Source organism: Lactuca saligna, chromosome 4, assembly GCF_052625555.1.
Source record: "Lactuca saligna cultivar CGN05327 chromosome 4, ASM5262555v1, whole genome shotgun sequence".
NCBI classification, from domain to species: Eukaryota; Viridiplantae; Streptophyta; class Magnoliopsida; order Asterales; family Asteraceae; genus Lactuca; species Lactuca saligna.
Genome location: NC_136420.1, coordinates 77,963,310 through 77,975,591, shown reverse-complemented (window position 1 = coordinate 77,975,591; position 12,282 = coordinate 77,963,310). Strand labels below are relative to the sequence as shown.

The following is a 12,282-nucleotide window of genomic DNA, read 5'->3' as shown; positions in this document are numbered from 1 at the left end:
TTGATCTTGGATTTTCACTTAAATCTAGATTGTTACCCGAACAATAGGGTTATAATTACATTTTTTTAAAATATTTTGATACACAATACTCATCCAAGTTAGGGGTCGTTTGTTTTGCACTTATCCGGACTGGTCAGAGCTGACTGCTGACTGTCAGCAGTCAGAGTGTTTGATGGGTCTCCAAAACTATTTACTCGGTTAGGAATAGCTAACCAATTGGCTGACTCGCTCCCAACAAAAGCAACGCGGACCGAAAAAAACCCATCGTACCATTGGTGCCCCTGCGCCCTAACAGAAATTACGCATCACATCTTCTTCCCTTCCTTCAATATTCAACGCAACTTCGACGCTTTCTCAGCAAGTTCCAACAACTCCTTCAATTTTGAAATCCCCATCTGCAACAGCATCAACAACAGCAGGTTAGTCTTTGGGGTTTATGGCTCCCTACCGTAATACTATGTATTAATTAGCAAATTTTCAAAGAAACATAGCTTTAACTAAGAGAGGTTCAATCATGCTTATACACAACTTAGAAATATCATTGAACTTGCATATGGTGTATTGAAGGCGAGATTTCCAATTTTAAAACAAATGGCACCTCATCATTTTTTAGTGCAAAGAGACATAATCATTGTTTGTGTTGCGATCCATAATCTTATAAAGAAATACAATATTCAAAATGACTTATTTATGAACTCTGAACAAAACACTATGGTTACTTATAATATGGAAGGTGGAGGAAATGAGGTCCTAAACATATAAGTCATATAATGAGGTTCATAAGCTGTTGACCATATGATTATTTTGCGTGACCAAATTGCTAATCAGTTACTTTCAAATTGCTAACGTTAAATTTATATGCAATTTATTATGTATTTTTTGATTTTGTATAACAATTTGTGTGACTTTGTATTTTGATTTTAAATGATGTACGTTTTATTTGGATTTTATGTGATAGTTGTATTTTTATAATTATTTTATCCAAGCACAATCGACAACATAAGAGTAATATACTCTTATGATCATTTCATGATTAAGCATATTCAGTTAAAGAAATAATCAAACAACATAAACTCTGTAGACTCGATCAATATTTCTAACGAGTAAGGTCTAACTCTATCAACAACTATAAAGTAACCGTTTATTTTTTTTAACACTTTATTCAAAAGCCCAAACTAATAATAGCCCAATGAAACTAGATATGGTCCAAACATTTTTTAACACTTTATTCAAAAGCCCAAACTAATAATAGCCCAATGAAACTAGATATGGCCCAAACATTTTTTAGCGCCAATATTATCCACTTCTACTCATCCCCATCCCCAAACACACACTCCTTCCAGTTCTTTGGTAACAGAATGATTCAAATTCAGTGGCTTCTTCCTCCGCAACCACTCACTTCTTCTATACACCACCACCGCCGGAGTCTTCTATTCTCCTCCCGCCGACGGTCTCTGCCTCCTAAGCCCTCCTCTACTCTTACCTTCTCCAATGTTTCAACAAAGTACTTCGGGTTTCGAGTGTGTAATTGTGTCAACAGTGAGAGCATTACTGAAGAATCAAATGAAGTTGTTAAGGTTAGGGCATATCCATTTCACGAAATTGAGCAGCGGTGGCAGAAATTTTGGGATGAAAACCGAACTTTCCGTACACCTGATGACGATGAACTTGACACCTCTAAACCTAAATTTTACGTGCTGGATATGTTTCCTTATCCAAGGTATGTAAATCGACTGAGCATGATGACAACTTCGACATCTCAATAATCCGTCCTTTATCCTGTTTGTTCAATACCTTATTGGAATGAATGAACGATAGTATCCCTTTTTGCAAATTGATTTACACATTAGTAGTTCTTCAGTTTCTTATGCATCTTTGTTGCAGTGGAGCTGGTTTACATGTTGGCCATCCTCTCGGATACACAGCTACTGATATTCTTGCTAGATTTAAACGGATGCAAGGTTTCAATGTTCTGCATCCAATGGGATGGGATGCATTTGGTTTGCCTGCTGAGCAATATGCCATTGAGGTATTTGTATTTGTTATACCTTTTAACAAATAGATTTATAATCTGCTCCACCTTCTTATCATTGCTTGATGTTTTCCAGACAGGTACTCATCCAAAGATCACAACCATCAAGAACATTGACCGATTCCGTACACAGGTAATTATTCACTCAGTTGAATATGCTTTTTCCATGAGTTGAACCTTTGACCTCATATCTGTAGACAGACACATACAAACACTTAGCCTGTAGGATGTGTTTGTTTCACATGTTGTTTTAGAATAAATTGGAATTTGTCAAAGGAATTGTGATTTGAAGGAACTGGAATCTTTCATGCATTTGTAATGGAGTTCAATTCCATTCCTTTATATACTTCTGTTTACTTCACAAATGTATTTAGAGGATTTGGAATGTACATAATGGCACATGACAAAATTGCCCTTTATTCAAGATTTTATTTTTTGTCAATTCATTTGATCTCCAAATTATTTTTTCAGCTTAAATCTTTAGGCTTCTCATTTGACTGGGAGAGAGAAATTTCCACAACAGAACCTGACTACTATAAATGGACACAATGGATCTTTCTACAGCTTCTGAAGAGAGGATTGGCGTATCAGGTCACAAAACTTTTTTTTTTTTTTTTTTCTTCACTGTTTCTTGAGATATCTAAAATAGGGACATTGTCATTAAATAGTAATCAACTTTCACACCCAACTTTTTCCCAAGAAATTTCATTTTGTTCCATTATTTTGAAATCCTGGATTCTTTTCTTCCATTGCTATGTAACTTCATATCTTTTGCTGATGTGGCGAGTTCATTGGAACAAAACTGAAACTTGGTTACTGTTTAGAAATTGTTTCAATAATCATATGTCCACATCAGCGCCACCTCATCGTCTTTCTTGCAATCTTTAGGCTGAGGTAGCAGTCAACTGGTGCCCAGCTTTAGGCACAGTGTTGGCAAATGAAGAAGTGGTGGATGGTGTTAGTGAGCGAGGTGGTCATCCAGTTATAAGAAAGGTATGCTTTTTTACTTTTTACTTTTTTTATTTTTTTAGAGTTTTGAAACTTTTCTTATGCATTTTTATTGGATGTTTTATAATTTTACAGTTCCTTGTTTATGACCAATAAACAGCCAATGAGGCAATGGATGCTCAAGATCACTGCATATGCAGACCGACTTCTTGAAGATTTGGATGATCTTGATTGGCCCGAGAGTATTAAGGAAATGCAGAGGAATTGGATAGGAAGATCAGAAGGGGCAGAAGTGGAATTTCATGTTTTGAGTAAAGATTGTCAAGTTACAGATGCAAAAATCACTGTTTACACCACAAGACCAGATACCATATTTGGAGTAACGTATTATCCTTGTGCTCCTTGTTTCCTACGTTTTTTTTTTTCATTAGTGTTAAATGCAAGAAATAACAATTGAAATTATTTTCCTATTTTTGGCATTTATCCAATTTCATTATATTCAATACAAATGAAACTTTTCACATTTCTTCATCTTTCCATGCAGTTATTTGGTGTTAGCACCAGAACATCCCTTGTTATCATCCCTAGTATCTGAAACCCAACAAAATATTGTAACACTCTTATACCCTTTATGACACGCAATTTTTTTGGCTTTTTATTTTTTTTATAAAAATCTTTAGAGGAAAAGTTATCTTGTTAACAGGTGGATGAGTACAAAGAAGTTGCTTCTAGAAAAAGTGATCTTGAGAGAACCGAGCTTCAAAAGGAGAAATCTGGAGTCTTTAGTGGTTGTTATGCTAAAAATCCAGTTAATAATGAAGCTATCCCTATATACATTGCTGATTATGTTTTAGGGAGGTGGGTTTCTATTTCTTTATTTCTTTATTATATCATCTTACTTTCATTTCTTTTTCTAATTTCGCTATTTGTTTGTTACAACATTTGCAGCTATGGGACAGGAGCAATAATGGCTGTTCCTGCTCATGATTCACGTGACCATGAGTTTGCATTAAAATATAATCTCCCAATTCATTGGGTGATAACTTCAGATAAATGTTGTGATGATTTTGAAAAACCTTATTCTGGTGAAGGAAATGTCATAAATTCATCAACTTCAACATCTGGACTTGACATTAATGGATTACATAGTAAAGAAGCTGCTGTTGAAGTCATTAATTGGCTTGAGAAGACTGGAAATGGAAATAGAAAGGTCATAACAATTTCTTTTTCTTCTTCTTACTTTCCAAAATAGATGAAATTGCTGTAATTGAGTAGAATTTTCATGTGAAAATTTTATTACTTTCTCAGATAAATTACAAGTTGAGAGATTGGCTTTTTGCTAGGCAACGTTATTGGGGAGAACCGATTCCGGTTGTGTTCTTGGATGAAAATAGTGAAAGTGAAACTCTTCCGATTCCAATTCCGATTCCGATTCCGATTCCGGAAACTGAACTTCCACTTACCCTTCCTGAGCTTGATGATTTCACTCCAACTGGCACTGGGGACCCACCACTTTCAAAAGCTGTGTCTTGGGTACTTTTATATATTTGTTTATTATATCTATAATTGAAATTCAATTAAGAGAATGAATTTTGATGTGAAAAAGCTTTGATTCTTTACAGGTTAATACGATAGAGTCTTCTTCTGGAAAGCCAGCTAAGCGTGAAACAAACACTATGCCACAATGGGCGGGTTCTTGTTGGTAATTAACCCGAACCTTTTAACAATGGTTATTGACGAAAATATCCCTGGTCATTGCAAAATTACATTTCTGATTTTCTTCAAATTAACCTTCATAGGGTTTTGTACTCATGTACAGGTACTATTTAAGATTTATGGATCCTAAAAATTCATCCCAGTTGGTTGACAAGAAAAAAGAAATGTAAGATCAATGTCTTCAAATTATAAAATTTAGGATACCCTTTACAAATTACAATCAACAAATAGAAATGTTTTTTTTTTTTTTTTCTTTATTTATTTGTGTGTTTTTTTTTTGGAAACTTTCAGGTATTGGAGTCCAGTTGATGTGTATGTTGGTGGTGCTGAACATGCTGTTCTTCACTTGCTTTACTCCAGATTTTGGCACAAGGTTTGATGCAATAATAGCAATTTACTTTCAGTTTTACACCTTTTTTTATTAATACTTTAAAAAATCTACCCCATTATTACATTCTACTTTTAATTAATTCTATTATGACATTCTTCTTTTCAGGTTCTTTATGATATTGGCATTGTGTCGACAAAAGAACCATTTAAATGTGTCATAAACCAAGGGATCATCCTTGGAGAAGTAAGTCAACCCGACTTGGTCAACAACATCTTGACTTTCCCAACACCAAAAGACATAAATACCCTCCTCGTTTCAGGTACAATACATGGCTTGCAAAGATAAAGATGGAAATCTTGTGTCAGCAGATTCCATTCATGCATCAGGAGATCATAAGCAAGAAAGGATACCCGATGAGAAAGTACGCTCTTCTTATCTTATTCCATGTTTTTTAAAAAAAAAAAAAAAGTAAATTACATATTTACCCCTGGTGCTTTTGTTTCTAGGTTACTAAATCCGGTGCTTCATTCGTATTAAAAGACAACCCTAACATCAAGTTAATTGCTCGGGCCCACAAGATGAGTAAAAGTAGGGGAAACGTGGTGAATCCCGATGATGTTGTGTCTGAATATGGTGCAGACTCTCTTAGACTATACGAAATGTTCATGGGCCCATTAAGGTAAACAACCCATAAATATAAATAAATTACGTTTCACGTTGACTTAAGTCAACGCCATTATTTAGGGACTCCAAAACATGGAATACTAGTGGGATTGAAGGCGTTCATCGGTTTTTAGGAAGATCTTGGAGATTAATTGTGGGATCACCTTTATCCGATGGAACGTATAAAAATCAAACATCGGTAGTTGATGAAAATCCCTCTCTAGATCAACTTAAATCGTTACATAGATGTATTGAAAAGGTACGAATCTTTATTTAATTAATTAATTTTTTTTAATTGGAAATTGTTATTTATTTAATTTTTTAATGGTGTAGGTGACGGATGAAATTGAAGCCACACGATTTAACACCGGGATCTCTGCGATGATGGAGTTTGTTAACACTGCATATAAGGTCTCATAAATCATAATTTTAAATTATTTTTAAATTTGCAATACATATTTAAATAATATATATTTTTTTATTTGTAGTGGGATAAACTTCCGAAATCAATAGTGGAACCATTTGTATTGTTGCTATCGCCATATGCACCACACATGGCTGAGGAGCTCTGGTTTCGGTTAGGGCATTCGACTTCATTGGCATATGAGTCTTTCCCGAAGGTTCCTTTTTCATTTTTTTTTTCTAATTAATTATTTTTATTATTATGGTGAGTAAGATTTAAATACAATTTTAAATTTATTTATTCTCCAGGCTAATCCGGCTTACTTAAAAGACACCACAATAACGCTACCGGTTCAGATCAATGGGAAAACAAGAGGCACTGTACAAGTTGAAGTAATCTGTACAGAAGAGGAAGCTTTCAAACTGGCTTCTCTTGATCAGAAATTATCAAAATATCTCGAGGGCAAAATCGTCAAAAAAAGAGTTTATGTTCCGGGCAAGATTTTGAATGTCATTTTGGAACGTGAAACTAACAAAGTTGCTTCTCGATAGAGGTTTTATGTTCATTTTGGAGTGAGGAATTTAAATTTTGAATTATTTGATTCTAAGAGTTTTTTCAATTATATATTATGTGCACTTTTTAAATGGACATTATTGTTGCTTTTAGAAGTTTGGATGGGTATCGTCGATTTATATCTGTAATGTACATGGCAATAGAAGAAAGAAGTATAACTTTGTTGCTATTTGTTTACATTTTTCTTTCTAGAATGGCTAAGTGTTCTTCTAGGGCTATTGAAAGAAAGATGATCTTCCATTGACTTTTATACTCGTTGGTCATAAACACCAAATACTAATCACTCAAAGTGAAACTCTGACACATCACATCACTAATCAGTTATGCATGTAAGCACAAATCTGAATAAGCATATGCTGGAATTCAAGATCAAAGAAATTCAAAGCTCTCTTCTAATTAATTGGTCTACTTTGTTATCAGTGATAAGTAGGCTGGAATTACAATAAAAACCCATGGAAAGCGCATACAATTTAGAGATTCAACATATACGTATTAGATAAGAAAGTGCTCATAATATATTTGGAAATTCAAAGCTTTCTTCTGCTTAAAACCTCCAAAGCAACATCAATTCACATCAAAATCTGCTATACCTTTACCGAATAAGATTGAAGACTAAATTTAAGTAAAATTAATGAAATTGAATGAAATATTGTGTTAATAATAAAATTAAATGAAATATTGTGTTACTTGCCATTCTAGATTTTAGGACCGTGAAAATGGAGGTAAAATTGATGTAAGAGTGGAAAGGGATTTAGGGGGTGTTTGGTTTAGCTTTTAAGAAACCAAAAGATCTTTTTGGAAAAGTTACAAAAAGTCAGGTTTTTCTGATTTTTTCAAAAAGTTGATTTTCCTTCTTTGTAAAATCCAAAAATAGTTTTTAGAAGTTTTTTGTCAAACATCTTTTGCCTATGATCTTTTTCTAAAAGGACTTTTAGCCATTCAAAAGCTAAGCCAAACACCCCCTTACAGGAGAGCGTTGGTTGAGAAAAGGAGATACAGATCGTTGTGAGTGGTGTCCGAGTCAAGGTCAACAACTCACAGGTGTAGAGTGCGAACCGATGCTCAATGAACGGTCGTTGCTATGGAGGCGGTGATGAAGGGGTTTGAGAGTGGCGATATTTAGGGTTCTTTGTGATGGAGTTGGTGATAACTATGGATGAATCCGAACATTATATAAGCCGGAATTGAAGATCATGGGTTGTGCAGTTACCTTATCGTGAGTGGTTGGATTGTTTGGTGAAATTGACTCATTCTTCTGCTGGGATAGTCCGAGGAGACAACCGTCGAATGTGACAAACATGGGGAAAGAAGAAACGAGAGGAGATCGTGGGCTATGAAGAAGTGGGAGGTTAAAGAAGGAGTAGAATCGTTGTGAGTCGTGTCCGACTGTGAGGAACGTGGCGGAGAAGAAGGAGGAATCGTGGGGAGGAGCGGAAGACGGAAGAGGCTGTTGAAGGAGGAAAGCCAGAAGAGTGGAGTCGTGGGCTTAAACCGATCAACGATGAGTGAAGAAGAGGAAAGCCAGAAACCAAAAACTACATGTAATGAGGGAATTTATGCGGCTATGATATTGTAAAGAGGATCGAAACCGATGACACTAGTGTTCAGTGCAGGTTGAAAGGACTAGGGATGTCAAAAAGTCCCGTGGGATCCTGTTTCCGTGGGGCCCCGTCCAGTTTGGGGGATTTTAAAAAAAAAAATCGGGGGCGGGGACGAGAGCGGGGGCAAGGTTAACCCCCGTTTTAATTTCGGGGGCGAGGGCGAGGGTAGGCAATCCCGTCCCAAAATCCCCATGGGGACCCTGTTAATAAATTACACATATATTTACATATATTAATTATATAAATATAATAAACTATAACATGATTTTGAGTTTCCAAAATTCATCAAAAAACATGTTTTTAAGTTGTTAGTATAATTTTTTTAAATGCCATAACTCTTTTAATTTTAACATACAAAATTTTGCTATAAATAATAATTTGTTACCTAAAAAATAGCTTATTTTAGCCTAAATAACTTCTTTTAGCTCAAAAAAAAAGTAGCCCAAAATCAATCGGGGGCGGGGGAACGGGGGCGGGGGCGGGGGTAATAAATGGGATTCGGAGGCGGGGGCGGGGGTAGGAACATTGAACATTCCGGGGGCAGGGGCGGGGGGCGGGAGATGCACTCCCCATCCCGTTTGCCCCGTTGACATCCCTAGAAAGAACAAATGTACGAGCACAATATAATTTTATTTTGTTTTATAATATATTTTTTATTTGTTGACAAATCTATCTAATTATCTTTCATATTCTAAAATAATATCTATAATTATTTATATTATTGTTGACGGTGAGTGGAAAATCGTCCAACAAACCTCAGCCTTTTAAACTCTCTGTCTTTCAATTTCAGCTGTAATAACTCAAGAATTACGATTAATTGACTTCAGCTCCTCCCCACGTTCCCTCACAGTCGACCGTTTCTCCCACGTTCAATCACTTTTCATACATGTTCTCCTTCAATCATCACGATACGAAACCTTCTTTGTCAAATAGACTCATCCAGCAAGATCGACTCCACTTCTGTAATCGGTTTCCTAATCGGTTTTATGCAAGAAACCGTCGTATCCACCCCCCACGATCTTCCTTCTTCATTGTACTCAACCGTCCCGTCTATATAAGAGTTCGATTTCATTCTAATTGCTTAAATCGTTTCAACATTTGCTTCAATTGCATGAAGCCTATGATAATTACCACAAATCAACTGAAAACGTTTTTCCATTTGAAGAAAAGCCATCCAAGGTATGTTTATTGGATCGTATTTTTAGCCAGTGATCTCTTTGATTATTATTATCTTTATTTTTTTTTTCTTTTAACTTATTTCTTTTTCCTTTGTTTAAGGGTTGTTTTGTTAGCCTCTTTTGTATTTAAAAAAACGTATCTTTAGTTTTAATAGATAACAAAGGAAAACGTTTGTTCTCTCTGTTTACCAATTTCTTCATGGTATCAGAGAAGGTTTCGACAAGATTAAAATCATAGACAACAAAAACGCCATGGCCGGCGATGAATCAAACAAATCCAAAACCGATGGGGAATTGATCAACACCAATTCTCTATATTACCTATGTAACGCCCGTAGATCCGGGCTAGTCAAATTAGAGACGATAAGCATCAAAAATGACTTTTTGATGGAAGATTATTTATAAGGATTAATCTTAACCAATTTGTAGTATATGTCACAAGGTTTCCGTGCATATAAAGAACGCCAAAATCCGAGTTATAACAAAGAAGTTATGGCCTGTCGAAGTTTCGCGACAGAACCGGCATGACCTAGCGCGACCCAACACGACGTAAATAGTGAATTTAAGGTAGATAGATATCTATCCTTAGTGATCTAAATGAGAGTCGAATATTTCTTCGATAGTAGTCCAACGATAAAAAGACAAACGAAAACGGAGTTCAGATGAAGGAGTTATGAATTTCGAACGGTGTTTTCCTGTCCCGGCCTACTAAAGATAATATATAAGTAATATACTTATAATATATTAAAAATAAAGTCAAAATTAGCCAATGGATTCTAAACGAGAGTTGTAGAGCATAATCTCACCTTCGTGTCGATATAAAGAACGTCAAAAACGGAGTTCGTATGCGAAAGTTATGAATTTCTGAAGTTCGGGGCGCGAACCCCAAAGCTGTGTCGGAGACCATGACGTGGCAAGCAGTGCCACGACGTGGCAGGTCTTCTGACATCTCCGGGAGTCCCCCAGATGCAACTTGTGATGACGCATGCAATGACGTTCAAGCCCACGACGTGGGAGAAGTGCCCACGACGTGGGAGAACAACCCATAAATAGATTTGAAGGGGCAGCCGTTTGTGGTTGCCAAATCTCTCTTCTCCCTCCCATATTACATCGTTTTACGTGCAATTTTAACCCCCCAAAGCCCTGGTATCAACCCCGAGACCCGAAGCAAGTTTCGAAGTTCGAAGATCCCGAGAAGAAAAGAGTTTCCGAGCCGAAGCTCTGCCCGCGAGAAACCCGGTGTGTGAAGTGATCCCGGTTTCACCGAAGAATACTACTTCTACAAGTCGTAGTGCTGTCCGATCATCTTCTGATCAAGTGAGTGTATAGTCACTTTCATCTTACACATAAATATGAAGTATTTTATAAAATACGTGCTATGTGTATATATATTGTTATTTATACGTGTGAGTGTGTGGTCATTTTCATCTTACACATAAATATTAAGTATTTGCTATGAAATACGTGTTATGTGTATAATATAAAGAAGCCTTAAATAACTTTTTTTCTTCCTTATACTATCATTTGATAACTTCTCAAATTTTTGTCCCCCTTTCACAGAAAAAGGTATGCATTATCAATTCTATCATTTCTTGCATAAACAAAAATGTAAGCATAAAGTTTTCATTTTTTAATATCTCATCTCTTGTTTAGACGTATATTTTTTATAAACTTTATCATTTGGTTATATTTGATATAATTCACAAATTTGTCCCCAATTATGTATTGTAAAAACTTGACTCTTTTCTAGCAAAATACATAAACATGATTCACTATTCAACTATTTTCTAACATTTCTTCATTAAAAATTTAGTATTTAGGATGGTACACTGATATTTTTGGCAACAATGAAACCCATAATCCCAAATTAGTGGCCAAAGATCATGATTTTTTTACAAATCAACAAGATTATAACTACGCAAGCAAAAATTATAAAATCTAAATGGATAAGCACAAAATCCATGAATAAAGCAACAAGAACAAGCACACAATGATTGTAGATTCTGTCGCTCGTGCCACCACCATAATCTTTGGTAATTTGTTGACATACGAAGAGAATCCGAAGAACTTATTGAACTCACTTAATTGAGAATTGCTAGTAGATTCATTAAACAAATTTGCGCCATAAGATTTGAATATTGAAATTCTCCTTTTTTCACATGATCCTACTTCACTGAAATTGCCTAAGAAAAGATGTGCATCATTAATGGACCTTCTAATACTATCTGATTCACGCAATAATTCTTTCATCAAATTTTGATTACGGAGACGTATAATATTAACTAATACTATTTTACCTTTGGCATCACTCGAGTCGCCTAGAATTCCTTGAAACTTTCCTTTCCAATAACCATACCTTTGATGAAATAAGTGTGGTCCTACATACTAAATAAACTCCCGATTGACATAATGACATGATGCATCAATGATAACATGGTTCAATATGTTTGAGCATTGTACATGTTTATTGACGAATGTGCTTGAATCCTTTGTCCGAGTTTCTAGAACACATTGATATAGTGGATTTGGTGGTATGTAGAGACCCAATTCGAGTTTCCTAAACATGTTAATATATTGGATTTGGATTTGGGGTCCCACCAGTTAAATAAACCCCCGGTCACCATAATGCATCAATAATAACATCGTTGACTAGGTTTGAGCCCCATACACATTTATTGACGAATATGCTTGAACCCTCCATCCAAGTTTCCCGAACACATTGATATATTGGATTTGGTGGTATGTAGAGACATGATATATTGGATTGGGTGGTATGTATATACACGATAGAGTTCTGCTTGCAATCACCTTTAATACATTTATCATTTTTGATAAAT

General features: G+C 35.5%; 1 protein-coding gene across 1 annotated transcript; it reads left to right on the top strand.

Moving 5' to 3' along the window:
• The first annotated feature begins 1,326 nt into the window (after positions 1-1,326).
• EMB2369 (tRNA synthetase class I (I, L, M and V) family protein) lies at positions 1,327-6,843 on the top strand. The gene is made up of 20 exons (XM_078990561.1): positions 1,327-1,720; positions 1,885-2,029; positions 2,109-2,165; positions 2,504-2,623; positions 2,921-3,025; positions 3,141-3,364; positions 3,525-3,591; positions 3,684-3,838; positions 3,929-4,190; positions 4,289-4,513; positions 4,603-4,682; positions 4,800-4,862; positions 4,988-5,069; positions 5,193-5,270; positions 5,347-5,448; positions 5,534-5,706; positions 5,772-5,949; positions 6,024-6,101; positions 6,179-6,310; positions 6,402-6,843. Exons 1-20 carry the CDS (start codon positions 1,359-1,361, stop codon positions 6,642-6,644), a joined length of 2,931 nt encoding a protein of 976 aa, XP_078846687.1. The 5' UTR covers positions 1,327-1,358; the 3' UTR covers positions 6,645-6,843.
• Positions 6,844-12,282: the final 5,439 nt, after the last annotated feature.

Bases quoted from the DNA above. Each gene is read 5' to 3' on its own strand.
- EMB2369 (XM_078990561.1), top strand. From the start codon at position 1,359: ATGATTCAAATTCAGTGGCTTCTTCCTCCGCAACCACTCACTTCTTCT. The intron at 1,721-1,884 runs GTATGTAAATCG...TCTTTGTTGCAG, and splicing joins GATATGTTTCCTTATCCAAG to TGGAGCTGGTTTACATGTTG. The intron at 2,166-2,503 runs GTAATTATTCAC...TTATTTTTTCAG, and splicing joins TTGACCGATTCCGTACACAG to CTTAAATCTTTAGGCTTCTC.